Here is a 20,847-nt window from a genome sequence, read left to right on the forward strand (position 1 = left end):
GCCGGGTGTGAGCGGGAGGGAGACACGCAGAGCTCGCTGCAGGTTATTTTTAGTCGGTAGCTGTGCTCCCCCTCCCCGGGGGCGGAGCGGCCCGCGAAGGTGGGGAGGAGAAGAAGCTCCCGGCGCCTCCGCGCTCGCTCCCGCGGGGCACTCACGGCACGTTGAAGCCCGGGCGGCGCTGTGAACAGCTGCCGCGGCGTCCTCTAGCAGCGCGCGGCTCTCCCGGGACCTGCGCCGGCCGGGGGCGGGGAGAGGCGGGGAGGGGAGGCCGGCGGGCGGGAAGGGGCGGGGAGCGCGCTCCTGCGGCGGCGGCGGCGGCGGCGGCGGCCGTCCTCATCCCGGCGCTCGAGAGGACGCGGGGCTGCGCAAATGGCTTGTCCCGCTCTCGGTCTGGAAGCTCTTCAGCCCCTGCAGCCCGAGCCGCCCCCCGAGCCCGCCTTCTCCGAGGCTCAGAAGTGGATTGAGGTAGGTGCGGGTGGCTGGCGGGCGGCCTTGCACTGGCGCCCTGAGCCACGGACCCGCGCACGCTCCGACCGCAGGTCCAGCCTCGCCTCCCCTCAATCCCCCCCACGTTCTTTTGCCAGCTGCTCCAGGTCACCCCCCCGGGCCTCGGCGAGCCGCGAAACCCTTGCGCTTTGGCATTGGAATCCCGGGCGAGGGTGGGCGTGAAAGGGGACACTGCAGTCTAGCTGCGCGCGTGAGGGCAGGAAGGGATCCCCTGCGCCTCCATCCTTCCTGCCCGCCGGCCTCGCAAATCTCAGCTAGCGCCGCTTCCAGGCGCTGCCAGGGGAAGCGCAGTGCTAGCAAAGCGTTGCAAAGGCGCAGGAAGCGCGAGCCCCCAGAGACTTCACCGGTGCTCGCATTTCGGGGTATCTTGCTTCTGGTCCCACATTTCGCCCCTTGTCCCCCTACCCCGCACCCTTCCGGAGCAGAGTTGGCAGTGTCTTCACGGAGGCGCATACCCACCGGAGCCTCTTGCTGTATTCCTGGCACCGGGTCAGGTGTGAGGCTGGCACAGTGCGCAGGGCCGGGGTAGCCTGCAAGACCCACCTGCGAGCACGCATCCGCAAAGACGCTGCCCAGCCTTTGGCAACACCCGCGCCTCTCCATCCCAGGGACTGCAGGGTCAGTTCCGAAGTACGGGCTACCCGGTCTGGTTGGCATATTCCACTTCTTAAATGACTCGTTGGCAGGCCAGGGAAATCACTGGAGCTCTCGGCTCTCAGTCCAGGAAGCGCTCGCTGGGTGATCCTGATTCACGATGTCTATCAGTAGATGCAGCTTGGTAGCCCCGAGCTCCCGAAATGACCTGTCTGCGGGGTTCAGGACGCTTGAAGGGCATGAAGGGGAAAGGTGACCCCGTGTGATTAGTGCAAGCAGCCTCAGCTTCAATGGGTGGCCTTTCTGGAGGCTTAGTGGAAGGTATGAATTTGGCCTTGTTTCCCTCAGTGACAAGCAGCCCTCTTTGCCTGGTAGTTCAGCGGAGGAAGTGTACCACTAAATCATGACCCAGCAATGTTGAAGCTTCCAGAATTCCGCCTGTCACTTAGTGACTCCCCACTTCGTTCAGCATCGTGGTTCCCAAGAAGCTGCTAGAGTAACAAGAGCTCCACGTACAGCTTTAAACCTGCTGAGCTTCCTGCAGAAACCACCCTCACTTAATGCTGCTCTTCTGCTCCAGCCAGAGACCTGTACCCTACAGGGTTAACCTGCTTCCCGCAAGCAAGAGTGCTGCTTAAGAGTATAGAAACATCTGTTTGAAAATAGGGCTCAAGAAACAGAACAGTGAACATCAGGGCTGTCTTGCTGAAAGCCCCAGGCATGTCTCTCATAATTTGATAGCTCACCATCAGATGAGAAAAAGACTTTGGCTTTTTATTTTTGATATGTGGCTGGAACGGTTTGGCGTGTGACAGGTGCTCTGTCTGTGTTGCGTACTTATGCTCCCAGGATACACAGGAAGCATTTGTAGTTACTGGCTTAGTGCAGAGTTGGATAACTATTTTTCAGGTTCTTGAACTTTAAAATTCTCAGGAGAGATTTCGAGTGTGGGTGGGGGTAAGGGGAGGATCTAGAAGCAGAGCAGTCTTTACTATTCTTGAAGGCAAGTGATTTATTCTCAATTTCCTTAACTGTGAGTATCATTGACATATTCTGCTCTGAAAATGTATTGTGGTATGAGTTACGCATGTAAAAGTGCACAAATCTGAAGTGTACACCTCCATGAATTTTGAAATATGTGTATTACTGTAGCCCCCACCTAAATCAAGATACAAAATGTCTCCTTTGGCCCAGATTACAGTTTGCTTTTAAGAGGTAGTATATTTCAGGCTGTTATGCAGTACAGAATATTAGCTTTAATATCACGTTTAAGAAAAGGAAGAAAGGATTCCTTAAGACAGTAGAGCCTCATTAAGCCCTATAGACAGTTTGGGATTGTTCTTGATGCTTTACCGTTCATACCAATTTAAGAATGTGAAAACCGTAATGGGGCATGCGTGGCTTTAGGACCAGGCAGCCCAGGCAAGCTGCGTGTGCATTATTGAAGCGGCCTATCTCCTTTCAATTGTTGGATTCAGTTTCAGGGAGAGGAGAGCTTCCCCCTCCCAGGCTACATAAAAAGGTAATTGCTCCAGGGGAAAGACAGAGACCTCCCCTTCCTTCCCAGAGGTTCTTCTTGAAATGTAAATGCCGAGTCTGGAAACCACGGGAACCCAGGAGTTGTAACAGATGGTTTTGCATGCAGTTGCCTTGTGAACAAAGATTCCTCAGCTAATATAGCAATAATGTAGTACTTAGGGCCAGTGAATTCCCGGGCGGGGGGTGGTGGGGGGGGATTGGGGATTGTTATCTCGAGACAATTGCAGCTCCTCTAGGGGCCCCATTGTCTCTGGCAACATCCTCATTGGTAGGGCTTTGTTTTTACTTTTACTCAGTTGGTGATTAAATTTCCCATAGGTTTTTTTTCTTTCTTTCTTTTTGAGTAGTAAGGAATTTCACCCTTTCGTAAAAATGTTCCCTTGGGTGAAGCAAGTTAATAAACAAACTTTGCTGCTTGTCTTGCCTCGGTTCTTGGTCTTCCTTGAGTCATGGATTGGCGAGAAAACATTCATTCTTAATAAAGGCTCAGGGAACCAGATCCAGGACGTAACTTGTTAGTGAGGAATTTCTCGGCCTGCAGCCTTGGCTATTTGAGGACCATGTTACTGGGCAGGAAATGTGGCCTGGGAACGATTCCCCCACCTCAGCCCCCCTCCCCTCACTCCTTCCTTAGTTGGCAAAGGTGAAAGCTCTAATGGAGCTCTAGATGGTCACAGACCATGTGGGGACAGCCCTGTAACACTCCTAGTGACTTTTTATAGCTGTAGGAACAGGTTGCACATCTTACTGTGTGTTTGGGAAGACTCCTAGAGGAGACAGCAAACTTGAAGTAGTAACTCTGGCTACCAGCAGGCAGGGGAGTGACTAACTTCTTTCCATACTACTTTTCTAGAAGGCCTTACTAAGCAGAACACAGTAGGTGAGAGGTCAGACCTTGAAGCTGGGCATCCTGGGTTTGAGTCCAGAGTCTGTTACTTTGTAGCTGGATGACCCTGAGCAAGCTACGTTTCCTTTACTATGGTTCCAAATGATTTCTTTGAAAGATAGCCCTAGTTGTTAGCAACAACAAAAATAACTAAGAGTTATTATTGAGAGCATCCGTAAAACAGCATACTAATAACAGCTCACCTATTTCATAGGAGTGCTGTCAGGATTAAATCAATTAATATATTTAAAATGCTTAGAACAGTGCCCAGTACATAGGAAGTGCTATGTAAGTATCGTTAGTAGTATTATTACCATTATTATTACCACTGCTGTTACTTTTACTACTACTATTATCATTATGATAATTATTACTACTACTGCTATTGCTATTGTTTTTTCTGTTGTTAATAACAACTAAGGTTGATTTTGAAAGAAATGATTCAGAACACCAAATTTCCAGGGTAGAAAATATGATTCAGTTGCCTACTGATTTCATCCTATTATCTCACTCTGTTAACTCTGGATACCTGGAGTAGAAGTTAACTAGATGCTACATGTCACTCTAATTTGCACTAAAAGTGACTTGGGGATCAGAGAAAAACCTTTAATATCTACTCATAAAGTGATCTTGGTAGTCCATCAAAGCTTAGAAAATTATTCTTCAATATTATGCTGAATATGTAAGTTTAATGTATAATCTTTGTTACCAAACTCCAAGCAGAATGCTCAATGCCTCTCCTCTTGTAGATGATCTAATATTAAATCATTATACAAATAATGGGTCCAAATATTCATCTAAATGCAGCAGAATTTTATTCACTGAGGTTGTGTCAACTCCTGCTAGGAATAAGAATAATTCTTCCATTGATTTCCTTTCCCTCTTCCTCCCTTCTTTTATTATTTCCTTCTTTTTTTTTGGTGGTATTTATTGAGTTACAAGAGTTTATTAGTAGGTTAGATGACTCTGATTTTCCTGATTCCCCGCTTCTCTTGGCCTCACGACCTACAACAATATTTATCTGTTCTAATCTGTGGTTCTTCTTTTCAATGCCAAACACTTTCTGAAGAAACAGATGTCCTTCAACTTGGTTTCGGTTATGATTTGGAACAGGTTCCCAGGCCTTTAGGGAGGGACTGGAAATTTCAACCCAACTCAGCCTTATTTCTCAACTTGAGAAGTTCCTGCACTCCTTTACCTTCAATCAGAGTGTGCCCATGGGGCTTGGTGATGAATACAATCTCATTTGTGACCTAATCTATACTTCACAAGAGTGAGAACTCGTGCTGGAAGGGATCAGTTTCTCATTTTGGTTCATTCCCTGCTGCCCACATAGAATTGTTTTCTTATTCAGCTGGGACCTAATTCTGAAGATTAAAAACACTGAGGGTATCATAGCTCTCCAAGACCAAAAGATGCTTGTGTTGTTTGGCAGTAGGGAAAATTTATGAATAGCTTTTGAGATAATTTAGCATTTAATGGCCAGTAACATATGATATTTGTGATGTAATACCGTAAGTTATACATGTAGTCATTCTAATTCTCCACCTCTGTAGGGACTAGACTCTTAACATCTTTTTATCCCAACAGGTAGTTAACTTTGCAGATGGTCCTCCAGCTTTGCATAAGTTGCCAAGGAAGAGGAAGAAAAAATTTTTCTGGCTAGATCAAGGAAGGAGTAGTGATCTGAATAGATATGTAAATGAGAGCAGGCAGCATCTTTCTCACAATGACATTTAAATAGTCTAGCTTGTTTGTATACAAGAGCAGCTATGACACAATGCTGTCACATGGTAGGAAAACAGTGAGGTCCCACAGATTTGGGGAAAGGGGATGCGGAATGGGAGATGGAGCTGGCACTTCTTGCCCCGGCATCTCCCTGGAAACCAGTTGCATCAGGCGAGCTCCAAAGGGCAGACTGAGCACTGGCTACCAAGAAAGGGAAGGCTGGACATGTGTTCCCAGCCGCTGGGTCTCTTGGCCTCCGGCTCTCCGCCGATGGATGACAATAGAACCATGATGTAGACAGTTGGCCTTGATTCTGTGGGTGGCAGTCAGTGCTAGGTGGGACTAGGCAGCTCTAGGAGTACTAGAAATTGGCCTGGCAGCTTCTCTTTTTGCTTTAGACCATTCTGAAGCTTAAAAGCATCATAGTTGGGGGATAACATGATGATAAAAATTATGGTAATGATGCTGATGTTGCTGATGATAAAAGGTATTATTTATTGAGTGCTTATTATGTGCCTGCTAAAGTCTATATACAGTTGGCCCCCCGAGGTGGTGCAAAATACATTTTGTATTTTGTATTTTGGCCTTGATTTTCATGGTTCAGGACAGAATCAGTTAACGCTGGTTGATTTTTGACCAAACCGTTATCACTGGAATTAAGTTTTCCTTTTAAGCCCAGTTCACTGTTCTGAGATTTTTAAAAAGGTACAATACAATTTTATAATAGAACACCTCATATGTTCCTTAGGATGTGGGTGTGTTTACATTTGAGGCAGAAGAAAGGTATCAGATATGATCTTTTTTGGAGGAAGGGTAGGGTAGAAAAAAGGATGACTTCAGTGCTATTAAATCAGGAAAGGAAGAGATAATGGAACTTTGGTTTTAAGTGATTGAGAAATATAAAAATAGCCTAAACTAGAGGGCTAAAGATAATATAGGGGAAAAATAGTTCTTAAAAAAATGATAGAATATTGGAAAGACTTCTGTCTGGACATGAGATGTTATATTTCAAGGAGGAATGATGCCATGGAATTCAGTTCTGCTGTGATAAAATTCCATGTTTGCAATATTGAAAACAACACTTCCAAAGAGACGCCCATGCATCTAACCCTGGTGGGATGTGTATTAGTTCGTTTACATACTGCCGTAAAGATACGACCTGAGACTGGGTAATTTATAAAGAAAGGAGGTTTAACTGACTTACAGTTCCACGTGGCTAGGGAGGCCTCAAGAAACTTATAATTATGATGGAAGGCAAAGGGGAAGCAAGACAGGTCTTATATGGTGGCAGGAGAGAGAGAGCAAGCGAAGAGGGAACTGCTAAATGCTTTTAAAACCATTAGCTCTTATGAGAACTCACTCACCATCATGAGAACAGCATGGGGGAAACTGCCCCCGTGATCCAGTCACCTCCCCGCAGCCTCCCTCTCCTGACATGTGGGGATTACAACTTGAGACGAGATTTGGGTGGGGACACAGAGCCAAACCATATCAGGATGGCTAGTGTATCTCAGGGAATTACCTTTGGCATCAGGAAAAGGACAGATGATGTAGTCATATAAAATGCACCTAAGAAATAACTTGGCTGACACCTTTTCCCACTGTCAGCAAAACTGTGCTCTATGCTGAGACCTTAAGAATAAAATATTCGTTAGGTTGGGAAAGCGCCATGTTTCCACTGTCCAGCATTTTGCCTGTGAGAGTTACTCTAGTGTGGCTGTTAGAGGCTGCAGCTTGGCCTCCTGGTCAGTGTAAGTTAGGGACTGCCCCACCCATTCACCCCTAGATAGCCCATTAGGAGGCCGTGGAGGAATACACCTGCACTTGCTTTTAAAATCAAGGTTGGCTAGGCGCGGTGGCTCACACCTGTAATCCCAGCACTATGGGAGGCCAAGGCTGGCGGATCACGAGGTTAGGAGATCCAGACCATTCTGGTTAACACAGTGAAACCCCGTCTCTACTAAAAATACAAAAAAAAAAAAAAAAAAAGAAAAGAAAAAAAAAATCATCCGGGTGTGGTGGCGGGCACCTGTAGTCCCAGCTACTCGGAATGCTGAGGCAGGAGAATGGCGTGAACCTGGGAGGTGGAACTTGCAGTGAGCCAAAATCGCGTCACTGCACTCCAGCCTGGGCGGCAGTGCGAGACTCCGTCTTAAAAAAAAAAAAAACAAAAAAAGCAAGGTCAAGAACAGAAGGACTTGTGGCTTTTTCATTTCCATGACCGAACACTGTTAAAAAAAATTCCTCAGCCTTATTTTTTTACGAAGTATGTTCACCAAATGGGTCTGCACCAAGTGAGGAACTGAAGTTATATTTATTGCAATGAGTACATAGCTATCTTTTTCTCCCCTCAGAAGTGTTTAAAAAATATTTTGAACAATTATTTTATTTTAATTGAATATCTTATTCCAATTGAAATTGAATGAAAGCTACAATAAGCTCAGTCAAATTGTTAAAATATGAAAATAATTATTTGGGAGGCTTGGCTATCACTCATGTGTAAGTTTGCTTCAGTATAAACAGTGGCAAAAATAAGCATTAATATTTTAATGTGTGAAAGTGTGCTTTCAAAAATTATTTCCTGAAAAGTGTTTACTGAGCTCCAACAATGTGCAGCATAGTGCTAGGCATAGTGTTAGGTAATGAACAAAATAAACGTACTTCCTGTCCTCATGAAATATACAATGTGGCGGGGGGACAGAGAGATTAAACAATACATATATAATTACAATTTGGAATACATACTATGAAGACAAAGAATGGGGCAGGGGGGATTAAGAGAAAAGTACTCTTTAAAAAGACAAGGATTCTTAGTGAAAGTAAGATTTAAGCTAAGACCACTGAAGAATTCTAAGCAGGAGAATTTGATTGATGATGATTTATTGAGAAAAGGGCTTATGTTGGATGCAACGCATACTTTTATTATGATTGTGTTTTGAAACAAGGTAGAGTAGAAACACTCTTAAATTTCTCTAGGTCTGTTGAAGGTAGATGTGTGTTGGTGGTGGGGCAGGGGGTGAAGGTACCTGTCTCGGAAGTTCTTGAATATTCCTTGCAGGCCACTCAGAGTTTGCATGATGATCCACTGTCCATTTAACATCTGAGGCACAGATAAGAACTCTTCTAAGAAAAATGCAGAGAGGACTTTGGGATTTGTGTTTGAGCCTAGACTCTGGATTAAAATTCTTGGACAAAATAGAGGCTGTAGAGGCTCTACTCCACTCTTAGTAGGAAGGGGCTGCGGGAAACCTGCTTGCTTTTCAGTGAGGGAAGAGAGCCATTTTGTGTGAGATTTTGGGTGGTGACCCACAGATGTCTTCTCATTTGGGAACTTTCCCCAAATTCTTCCAAAAGAGGGGGCTTTATAAACTACTAAAGCCAGGTGCCCTTTGGGAGCCTCATAAATGGTAAACCCTGGAGGTCTCTGACTGAGATTCCTTTCAACACTTGAACCACCATTCTTAGACCCCCTCCCCCATCTTCCCAGTCTAACATGGCTGCTGGAGAGTCGTGATCACATCACCTTTCCAAGAAGCTGGATGGAGGCAAGGAAAGTGAAGAGTGCATCCTTCCCATGTAAGGTGCCTTCTGGGAAACCCTTTCTGACATACTGGCTACTATTTTATTGCCCAGAACTTCAGGAACATGGCCCTTTCTGGGTATAGGAGAGACTCTGGAGAAGGATCTTTTACCCCAGGCAGGAGTAATGCTCAGATAATATTCTTGAGTTCTATTCCTCAGGAAAAAGGGGAGAATGGCTATTGGGGTAGCCACAACCTGGAATGCCCCTTCTCCACTTCTCCAGGGACAAATCCTTTCAAGACAGAGCTTAAACACAACTGCTTCTGCAGCACAGTCCCTGATTCCTCTAAGCTCATTAATCCTTCCCTTCTCTGTACATACCTGAGCCTCAGTTTTTGCCTTTTTCTAAGAAAAGTTGCTGTATTTTACGATCACGAATTTTTTGTGTGTGTGTATGTGGTGGGGGGATTTGCCTCCTTTGGTGAACCCCAGAGCCCTGTGGCCAAGGACTGCGTCTTAGTCATCACCCTGTTCCCTTCTTGTTTCAGCCAGGCTCTTCCTTGCTAGGGCCTCACAGCCACATTTCCCCACTGCCTGAGCGCTTTCTAAGTGAGTCTGTGCCCAGCTACAGTTGCCTGATTGGCACTTGGACTCGGCTGTGGCAGAGAAAATAGACTCTGTTGCTGCCCTGACAGGAAGCAAAGTGTGTGTGTGTGTGTGTGTGTGTATGTGTTTTGTAGTGATTAAAAAAAGCAGTTTACCCAATAGTTGCCTGGAGACAGTCAGTGATTGGACACTCAGAGGGTGATTTCTCTGTTGGCCCTTGGGTGAAGATATTCTTTAGGGCGCTAACCCTCCCCTCAAGTTAGACTGGCTCAGGGCTCCTTGAACTTGGAGTTCCTGGCTGCAAGCTTGGAGAGCAGACATCTCTTTTCTTTAAATAAACATGCCCCCAGCATTCGGCCTTGGGGCTCTCACCTTCTCTTTCTTTCCCCAAGTCAAAGCAAACCTCTCTTTCACCTGTTATAGAAGTCTAGCTAATTCCCACTTCTTAGGACGAGGGAAAGATAGAGCACTTCCAATGATAGTGAATCTAAAAAGAAATGGAAGAATTTTTATTATAGTGGTCACCTGTATGAGTTCTTACTAGACAGGCATTTTTAAAGGAAAAAAACCCAAAATGACTGACTAGTAGCTGGTATCCATGGTATCAATAAATGACCATGGCTGTGACTGTTAATTGTCATAACCCAATGGGAGCACTGAGAAATAGCATCCCCTCTTCTTTTCATATGGAAAATTTAAAAAAAAGTTGCCTGTGGAGCTGAATGTTGTCATCAGCCAACAGATGAGGTTGCCACCTGTTCCCTAAGGGACCATGCAAGATGTCATAAATAGGAGGGGCGAGTGACAAGTAGAAGCCTGATTCATTATGCTGTTAGAGTTGACAGAGTGTGATAATAGTGATAAAAATGGCTAGTTCAGTGCCAAATAAAAATAACAGCAAACACACTTCTGGAACACTTACCATGTACAAGTGGTAGTCTAGGAGCTTGCTTGAGTGGTAGTCTGGGTGCTTGCATGAGGTGGTATATTGTGTATAGAACAAACACCCAGCACAGTGCCTGATATGTAAGGTACTTCTCAAGCAAGCACCATTTATGGCCATTTTACAGATGGGAAAATGGGAGCACGGAAATGGTAAGTGATATGCTTGAAGCCACACAGATAATCAGTGGCAGAGCTGGGATTTGAACCCAGGCAAACTGCTTCCAGAGCTTGGACTGGTGACTGCTGTGTCCTGCTGCCTTATCCTTAACAGCTGCTCAGTATATATGTACTCATTGGAGAAAGTACCTTTGCAGAGTTAGTATTTGGGACCCTTTAGGAGTAAAAGCAAAACTTCTAAAAAGATCATGGTCCCAAGTAACTACCTAACCAAGAAGGTGACCTGCCTCTCTCCCTCTCTCTCTTCATTCCCTTAATGGTTCAATATGCTGTTTATTGAGCATCTTCTATATACATAGCACCGTTAGTTGCGAGGAAACAATTTCCTCCATATGGCTCCCAAGCACATTCTCTGAAACTGGAACCCTTTCAATGTGTTTTAAAAGATAATTGTCAGGAGGGTGGTTAGGACTATGATGAAAAATCATTACAGGAGCCCAATGAACCATCGTCAGTGGGTGGAACCATTTTTACTCCCTTTCACTTCACGTCTACTTTCCCAGTCTTTTTCTCCTTGATTGGAACCTGACTCCCCCACTGGATTCAAATAGTCCTTGATGCTGAGATCCAGACTGGAATGATTATAAACAAGGGGAAGGAAAATGTGGATTTAGGGCGTCTCCTTGCCAGGCACTGTTAGGTTCTTTGAGTATGGTATTCTGTTTAGTCTTTGTGTAACACAGGTATCTGTTGCCCCCTGTCCCAGTTTGAGGTTCTTTACTGTGCCTGTTTCCATAAATTTCACTCATGTTAAGACTGGCAGGCCTGATCCCACGTAGCTCCTGAGTCCCCACATAGTGCCCACATGATAGTCCTTCTTTTGGCCTCATCTGGCACCTCCCAACAGCAGCTCCACTCTTAGACCTCTCATGTGGCACAGGCTCTGGTGTTCTGAACAAATATAGTTGGCTATTTTATAATGTCGGTTTCTGTAATGAGGATTATTACATATGCGATTGGGAAATAGGAGAAGCATGCTTGGTAAGGTGGAAGTTGCGATGGTTCATGTGAGATTTTTATTAACACTTGCATAGTTTGTACCACCAAATAGCAGTAGTTGAAAACAAAATAGGATAGTAGAGGTGCACTCAACCAGCCAGGGAGGTGAACACTCCTCTTTTTGCTCTAGACTCCATTTGGCTTTGTGTTGATTGAAAGGTCTGCTTTTCCCAGATCTTTCTGCATTTTCCTCTTATCTCCGTAATGCAGCAGCCTCGGTCTTTCCTCACACCCTTCCACCATGCGCTCTTGCCTCCCACCTTTTTGTGTAATCCTCCGTTTGTTCTGTAGTAGGAGATAGAAAACATCTTTTATGTGTGCTGGTAATTTTTAGTGTTCTTGTTTTTGTTACTGCTCTGGTTACAAAGTTGAATAGGGTTTGGGCCTTTTACATGAACTCTGTATTTTCCATAAGCCCTGTTATTTTTAGTGTGTGATTTTGTAGGATACAAGGTTTTTGGCTGTCTGTCTTAGTTTGGGACATTATTCATACATTTACAGGAATATGGATACTGTTTTATGGTAGAAATACATAGATATTAATAGTTTGGGCAGACAGTATCTCTCACACACTTACCCACACAGATGCATAAAACAATACCTTGAAGATTCCCAGTGCTGGAGCCTGGGATCTTGGGTCATATGGAAAATGTTTTCTTTAGGAATTTCACATTTCCTATCTGCTGTCAGAAGACCTTGGACGACATTTCCAGGAGAAGCTTCTGTTGCCTTTGGAGGAGGTAGTTGAATATTGTCTGTGTGTGTGTTTTTCTGATCCATTTTTCTTTGAGATTTTGTGCCTGGGTACTACATAAAGCAGCACTCTTTTCACCGAGGGAACCTACAGGAGTTACTTATTGTGAGTGAGAAACTTAAGTGAGTTGGAAATGAGGAAACTGAGACTTGAGGGTTGGCAATTTGTCTGAGGGTCAGTGACTTCTTGGCTGCGATTATTCCTGTTCTCTGGAGCCCTTTCTACACCAGTATATGAGTATTGGCAATTTGTCTCAGTTTAGGACATCATTCATTGATTCATCATATAGTTATTGAGCATGTCCTAGGGACTCAGTAGTATGAGAGACAAATGTGAGATTTCCATTCCACCTGGAAGGATGGACGCTGAGCACAGAATCACGCGTGTGATGCATGCTTGGAAAGGGAAGAGCAAGTTGGTCTGGAACACAAAGAGGGCCGGGATCTCCTTTGGTCTAAGGGGCAACGGGACAGCCTCTCTGAGGAAGTGCTATGTAAGCCGAGACTCCAAGGATGAGCAGGGGTTGGCCATGTAAAAATGAGCAAGAAATCATGTTCTAGGCAAACACTTAAGGCTGTATGGAGACTCTAATGGAAGAGCTGAAGAAGACCAGTAAGGCAGGAGCTTTGGGAGTCGGTATGAGAGAGGTGCAGGATGAAGCTAGAGTGGCCTGCAGGAAAGCTGCATGGTCCTGGCGCCGAAGATAGGAATCCTCCATGCTTCTTGGCCTGGCCTGGGCCATGGCTGGCCTTGTCTGGGAGGACAGCAGTTGGATTTTCTCCAAACTCTCTCAAATTACTATAGTTCCTGACAAAAGAATAGAAACATAGCTAACATTTATGAGAGCTTATGGCCTGGCAAATTCTGTCCTAAGCACCCGACTTTTCAACCATCCTATGAACTGGCTACAAACTCTTATTACTCCCATTAAACCTAGAAATGAGTGAATGGCTAAGGGTTTTACGGTCATTAGGTGGTAGAGCTGATCTTCAAACTCATGCAGTCTGGCTGCTTTACCTGTGCTCCTAACCACCATGCTATGGGGTGTGATCTGGTTTGGATTTATGTCCCTGCCCTAATCTCATGTTGAATTGTAATCCCCAATGTTGGAGGAGGGGCCTGGTGGGAGGTGACTGGATCATGGGGGGCAAATTTCCCCCTTGCTGTTCTTGAGATAGTGAGGGAGCTCTCATGAGATCTGGTTATTTAAAAGTGTGTAGCACCTCCCCTGCTCGCTCTTCCTCCTGCTCCTACCATGCAGGACATGCCTACTTCCCCTTCCGCCATGATTGTAAGTTTCCTGAGTCTTCCCAGCCATGCTTCCTGTAGAGCCTGCAGGACTGTAAGCGAATTAAACCTTTTTTCATTATAAATTACCCAGACTCAGGTAGTTCTATATAGCAGTGTGAGAACGGACTAATACAGGGTGCAAATGCAGGCTGTTGACCAAGGGTGTCTGTGAGGGATATTGATGAGGGGGAACAGCAGTAAAGAGCTGGGGGCAGGAGGGTAGAGGTAGGGGATGCCTAAGGATGCTGGAGGCCAGTGTTGGCTTTAGACATGTTTTCTGTATTTTAAAAGAAACTCCAAAAATAAGTCCTCTCACCTTGACAGTTTTGCCAGCTGGGAAGGAGAGTGATTGTATACAAAGAGGGCTCCAGGCATCTCCCAAACCCCACATTCTGATGCATGGGGACTCTGGTTCCCACGCAGCCTGATGAACCCTGGTATTGCTCTGACATGATAGGCCACTCATTTTTAACTTCCATCAAGAGTTATAAGTAGTATGATATATTTAAAAATGTATTTCTTATTTTATTTTAAACTCTGTGTGTGTGTTTAATAATTTTTTCATTAAATTTCTTTTTTGTTTTAGTTAGCATTCTTATGGTTGCAAGCAACAGAAATGCAACCAAAACTGGCTTTAAAAAATAGACAGTTGATTGCTCATTGACGGTCTGGAGGTAGATCCCTACTTCAGACAAAGGCTGACTCAGCAGCTCAATGATATCAGTAAGGATCTGGATTCTCTCTGTCTTTCCACCGTGCTGTGCATTGTGTGGCTTTATGCTCTGGCTTTACATAGGGCCTCCACACCTGCCCTACCCAACTTCAGAAGGTCCAGGCTTTTCCACTAACGGCTGGCTGGGAAAGAGTGACTCCAGTCCTCAAGTTCTCTTTACACCCTCTGGGCAGAGAAAGAGAGCACATTCCTCATTCATGATCACCAGGGGAATAGATGAGTTGATTAGCCTAAGCCAATCAGACTTCACCCTGGTCCATCCCTATCAAAGATGCTGGCTGCTACCCAACAGAGAAGCAGTGAATTCCCTAGAGGAAAATCTGGGTACTTTTAGTAGAAGAATGGGTAAAGTGGATGCTGAAGAGCCTACCACCAATTGTTACTAACATTTTATTAAAAATGTGGTAATATACAAGAACACACACAGATAATAAGGAAAGGAGGAAATAATTAAAATGAACTGTTCAGAACAGTGACTACTTCTTGGAGGTGAGTATAAGATTATAAGCTGGGAGTGGTTAAAAAGAGGCATTAATAGATTGTTTTACTCCTATTTTTATAAGACTAGAACAGTGCTATTTTTAGAGGTATCGCCGAATGTCAAGTGCCCAACCCATACCTAATGGGTTCTGTTAGGTGTAAAAATGTGATTGAACAAACTGGATTGATTTTTGAACTGTTAATTAAAAAAATAAAAATGTTCATCCTGGGTACTTCAACTCTCCTTTCTTCCCAATATATATGAACCTTTACACTGAACTATTATAGCTTTAAAAAAATGTTAGAAATTAAAGTATCCAATACCAGTATCTGATTTGTTTTTTCCCATTTAATTTCGTATTTCTCAGGTAAAGATATATATTTTTTGGAGCCTGAAGCCTAGAAATAGCAAAACCATGCAGTTGCTGTTCACCGGACACTCCGGGTCCAGGGGGTGTGCAGCTCTGTGCCTGAGCAGTCCCCAGGCATGTGGGGCCTTTCTAAAAGTGGATACAGCGGCTGTTGCCCACTGATCCTCTGTGCTGAGTGACCCAGATTGGCACAGCGCAGCTGGGTCCTACCCAGGGCGAGTACGGGAAAGAGGAGTAAAAATAAAAACTGGTTGGACAGCTTAGGTGGAGTCAGGATACTTGAAAGCTCACAGGTTACTTTGCTAATTCTTGGGCAGATTTTTCCTTTTTTCTTTTTTGAGGGGATAGTGGTGATTCCAATGACAGTTTTCTAGGTTTCTTGGATTTGGCAAAATAGTTTCATACAGAACAGCAAAATGAAGTGAGTATGTAGAAAATATGTTTTTTGAGATTAGAACATTTTGCCCTTGACATGAGTTTCTTATTTAGCCTATTCAACATTCAAGTCTTTAATAAAGTTTTCCCCAAAGGTATCTCTTTTATGGAGTTACTTTCTGAATGAAGACATTTCTGTCTTTTTTGTTAATAGAACAAAATGTACTTGCCATTATAGTTTCTATATAGTTTTCTATGTTATCTAAGAAAAATGAGTAAGAGTGTTTAGGTATGGTGTCAAGTTACCCACCCAGAATAGTCGTTCAATCTCTACCACTGTTTGGTATTTTGACATTTGTGTTTTTTAAGTGTAGATTTGCTAATTTTTGAAGCTTTGGTCCTTACTATTAGAAATTTTGAGGTTTTATTTTTGGTGTTTGACCAAGGGATTTTTTTTTAATGCAAAAGCAGATTTTATGTAATGTTTTGCTCAGTTATGGATAGCTTTGATAAACTATATGAAATTTTTTCCCTCCTGACTGCTTTGTGGCTTTTAATGTAATCATCTCTCTGTGATCTGTAGACCAATAATTAAATCTCCAAGTGGCCTTTGCCTTGCAATACCAATTGAAAATAATATTAAATATTTATACTTAAAATATATGGGAAAAGAGGATATAACTTCTTTTAAAGATAAAATGTCCTTAAAATACCCTAGTAGTAGGAATACCCTAGTAAGACACATTTCTGGGAAAAATAATTTTCTGCAGTGTTTACATCACAACACTAATTTGGAACTAGAGTTCTTCTGAGAAATTTCTTATGTTTTCATTCATTAAGTTATTTATTTATAAAATCTATTAAGAGACTGCTAATAGCTATGGGTTTCCTTTTGGGGTGATGGAAATATTCTGGAACTGGATAGTGGTGATGGTTGCCCATATATAGTACTTAGTGAAAAACTAAAATTTTTTTAATTATAAAAGGGTGGATTTGATGGTATCTGAGTTATATCTTAACAAAAAATCTGCTAAGAGCTCTTCATGTTTTAAGCATGATTTTGAGCTCCCAAGATATGTAAACAAGCACATGAAATTAAGACTTCCAGATGTATGTACAATAATGCAGCATAACAAACCACCCCCAAACCCAGTGGCAGATGGCAATGGTATAGTTTATTTTTCTTGCTCATGGGTTGAAGGGTCAGCTTGAGCAGCTCTGCTTCAAGCTGTGGGTTGGCTGCACTTGGCTCAAGGCTGTGGGTTACGTTCAAGTCTGTTTCATGTGTCTCCTTTCTTTTTGGACCACAGGCTACCTGGGAGATGCTCTCTTTATGGCAAATGAATGACAGGTGCACCAGAACCCAGCCAAAACCATGCAACAAATGGTTTTAAAGTCTCCACTTGCATCACATCTACTCACATTCCACTGCAAAAGCAAGTGATGTGGCCAAGTCCAAAGTCAGTGGGGCAGGGAAAGGCATTCTGCTCACTGTGGGAGGGGAGGGGAATGGATATTTTTCCAGTAATACTCTCATCTACCACAGTCTGTTCAGGGTTCCTTGGTGCTGCAAAGGAAGATGTGAACATTCTCTCTGGGTATTGGAGTGTTTGAGAGGTAGGCATTGGGTTCCTTGGTGTCTTGGTTTGTTTTCTGTTGCTATAACTAAATACCACAGGCTGGGTAATGTACAAAGAAAATAAATTTATTTCTTACAATTCTGGAGACTGGGAAGTCCAAGGTGAAGGGGCTGCATATAGTGAGGGGCGTTCTTGCTAGTGGAGACTCTGCAGAATCCCAAGGTGGTGCAGGGCATCACATGGCAAGGAGGGCTCACTAGAGACGGCCAAACTGGTTTTGGTAAGAGACCCACTCTTGTGATAACTAACCCACTCCCTTGGTAATCCATTAATTCACAAATGAATTAATCCAATCATGAGGGCAGAATGCTCATGACCAAATCACCTCCCGAAGGTTCTATTTTTCAACACTGCTGCACTGGGGACCAAGTTTTCAACACATGAATTCTGGGGTACACACTTAAGTCATAGCACTTGGGTTGAGTGTTGAAAAATTAGCAAGCATTGTCAGTTGGATGGGGCAGTAAGGGTGAGGAGAGGTGACAGCAATGGCTAGACCTTGAAGGCAGCGTGAGCAGAGGCATGGAGGTGTGTGGTAGCAGAGTGCACTTGGGAAGCAGCAGAGCTGGGACATAGCACATGGAGAGTGCTGCTGGAAGAAGACACACTGGGTCACATCAGCAGAGGCCTTGTGTGCCATGCCTGAGGGTTTGGTGCTGGAACTAAATGGGCTGGGCTCAGAGTCAGCCTGAATCGCAAACTTGGCTCTGCCGTTTACTGATGCTGTGACTGTGGGGGAGGTTATTTGGCCTCTCTGTGCTTTACCTCTTAATCTGTGAAATGATGAGGGTATTTTTAGCACCTACCTTGTGAATTGTGATTAGGATTAAATAAATTAATATACTCAGTGCTTGATATAAAGTCAAGTGCTCAATAAGTTTTGGCTGCTGTTAGTATTTTTTAATGGAGTTTAGATTTTATCTGTAAGCAATGGGGTATGACTTAAAAGTAAGAAAGGGATGTGATTATATTTTGGCAAGATGACGTTGGTGGTAGTGTAGGGGATGATTACGATGGCCAGCATGGAAGCAGGAGGCCATAGGGTTGTTGCAATAATAGAGGTAAGAGGTGATGATGGCAACATCAGTGGGAATGAATGTGAGAGATGTTAAAGGCGTAAAAATGATGAGATTTAGTGACTGAGTGGATGTGTGAGGCGAGAGAAACAGAGAAATCCAGGGAAAGGAGGAACAAAAGATTGTAGTAGGATTTGTTTGTTCTGTGTTTAAGGATGGGAGAGACTTGGACATATTAGAAGGCCTTGACAAAGGGGTAGAGAGGGAGCCATTTATTATATAACAATGAGAAGGAATGATGGATGAAACAAGTTCCTGAGACATTCAGAGAGGGAGTTGAGAGTAGGTGTAAATAGTAGAAGGGGCACTTTAGATACTTGTCAACAAAACTGTTAAAAGTTTTTTGATGGTGATTTAGTTATCAGTGCATAATAGATTAGCCCAAAACACAGTAGCTTAAACCAACAAATATTTATTATTTTATAGTTTCTATGAGTCAGAAATTTGGGAATGATTAGTTAGATGGTTCTGGCTCGGGTTTTTCTTGAGGATGCAAACAAGATGTTGGCTGGGCAGCTGTCATCTGAAGTCTTGACTGTGGCTGGAAGATCTGCTTCTAAGATGGCTCCCTCATGTGCCTGTATGCAGGAGGCCTCAGTACTTTGCTGGCTGTTGGCAGGAGGTATTAGTTCCTGTCATCTAGGCCTCCCTGTAGGGCTGCTTGTGCGTCCTTATAACATGGCAGCTGACTTCCCCTAAAGTGAATGATTCAGGAGAGCAAAAAGGAAGGCATGGTAAGACCTGGCTTCAGACTTCACGTCACCGTATCTGCCAACTTATCTGCCACTGTATCGGCCACCATAACTTCCTGAGAAGTCAGTCACTAAGTATAGCCTTCACCCAAGAGGAGAGGAATTAGACTCCACCTTTTGAAAGGAGGAGTATCAAAGAATTTGTTGACATATTTTAAAGCCATCATAAGTGGCTATACGGTCAATATGTAATTTTAACTGTAACTGGTCATTTATCATGTTTTATATATAAGGGATTCAATATTAGATATTCTGATACTAAGTCATTTGTCTAGTCCAGTCTATTTAGATAAATGGTGAGGGTAAGATATTCTATCTAGATATATTTTCCAAAATAGGTCTAGTGTTTTATTTATTTATTTTTATTTTTATTTTTTTGAGACAGAGTCTCGCTGTGTTGCCCAGGCTGGAGTGCAGTGACGCGATCTTGGCTCACTGCAACCTCCGTCTCCCAGGTTCAGGCAATTCTCCTGCGTCAGCCTTCTGAGTAGCTGGGATTACAGGTGTGCACTACCACACCTGGCTAATTTTGTATTTTTAGTAGAGATGGGGTTTTGCCATGTTGGCCAGGCTGGTCTCGAACTCCCTGACCTCAACCTCAGGTGATCCACCCGTTTTGGCCTCCCAAAGTGGTAGGATTGCAGGTGTGAGCCACCATGCCCAGCCAGGTCTAGTATTTTAAACACCACCACCACCACCACCACCACCACCAAACAATATAGGAATAAAAATGCTTCCACTCTGAAATCCCACCTGATACAGGTAATCACTGGTAATATGCACTATTTATGTTGAAACTCATGTTACTGAAACTTTTGATTAGTTCTGGAACCTTTTATTCAAACAAAATCTTACAGAGATTTGATATCTTCTTTTCTTTTCTTTCTTCTTTCTTGTAGAGGTGGTATCTCACTTTGTTGCCTAGGCTGGCCTTGATCTCCTCCTGGCTTCAAGCAATCCTGCCTTGGCCTCCCAAAGTGCTGGGATTACAGGCATGAGCCACTGCGCCCAGCCTGAGATTTGATTTGATATTTTCTTTTCTTTTTTTTTTTTTTAAATAAGCATGTAATAATAATTACTGCGTCTCTGCTAGTGGAGAGCTCTGGCTCAGCAGTTCTCAACTCTGGCTACACATTAGAATCATTTGGGAGCTTTTGATTTAAAATGATCTGGATCAGGGCCTGAGCGTTGTTATTGTATAGACATTTCCCCCCAAGTGATTGCAATGTGCAGCCAGGGTGGAGAACACAGCAGATGACAAAATAAGTGAGTAAGTTGCACTGGGCGATATTGGCAGATCTAGGATTTAAAACTTGTTTGAATGATTATTTATGTGGGGGTGTGTGAAGAGATGTGCATCCAGGGAATACAGTTGTATTTTGTCTGCCAACAATATCATTCCTAGTTCACATGATGGAATAAAATAATCAGTATTTTATGGCATATGATAAAGAGTAGTAGAATGTTCTAGATACCTGAGCAAATTTGACCACAGCTTCTTTAGGAGAATCTTCGTATTTTCTGCACTGAATCATAGGCATCCCTGAGTGTAAAGTCATATCACAATCAGTTATTCTCCTTTGTATGAGTGTCCTCATTTATTCATTTATTCAGTAGACAGATCTTGAACACTTATTGTGTGCCAGGTAGGTGCATTTAATGTCCAAGCCACGCTTTACCCCAAGCCAAGATGGCCGAATAGGAGCAGCTCTGGTCTATAGCTCCCAGCGTGAGAGACGCAGAAGACAGGTGATTTCTGCATTTCCATCTGAGGTACCGGGTTCATCTCACTAGGGAGTGCCAGACAGTGGGCGCAGGACAGTGGGTGCAGTGCACCATGCACCAGCCGAAGCAGGGCGAGGCATTACCTCAC

At 43.8% G+C, this 20,847-nt stretch overlaps 1 protein-coding gene across 13 annotated transcripts in view; it reads left to right on the top strand.

The window, feature by feature from the left end:
* Positions 1 to 292: 292 nt before the first annotated feature.
* LIMCH1 (LIM and calponin homology domains 1) overlaps positions 293 to 20,847 on the top strand; it is a 339,876-nt gene continuing 319,321 nt past the window's right edge. For 10 of the 13 annotated variants that reach the window (XM_054484468.2, XM_063663600.1, XM_063663601.1 and 7 more), the window contains exon 1: positions 293 to 465. In XM_054484468.2, the coding sequence (XP_054340443.1) occupies positions 370 to 465 (96 nt within the window). In that variant the 5' untranslated portion in view covers positions 293 to 369. The remainder of the gene's footprint in view (positions 466 to 20,847) is intronic. The other 3 variants (XM_054484462.2, XM_054484463.2, XM_054484466.2) reach the window with 1 other exon arrangement.

Source organism: Pongo pygmaeus, chromosome 3 (assembly GCF_028885625.2).
Source record: "Pongo pygmaeus isolate AG05252 chromosome 3, NHGRI_mPonPyg2-v2.0_pri, whole genome shotgun sequence".
Taxonomy (NCBI): Eukaryota; Metazoa; Chordata; class Mammalia; order Primates; family Hominidae; genus Pongo; species Pongo pygmaeus.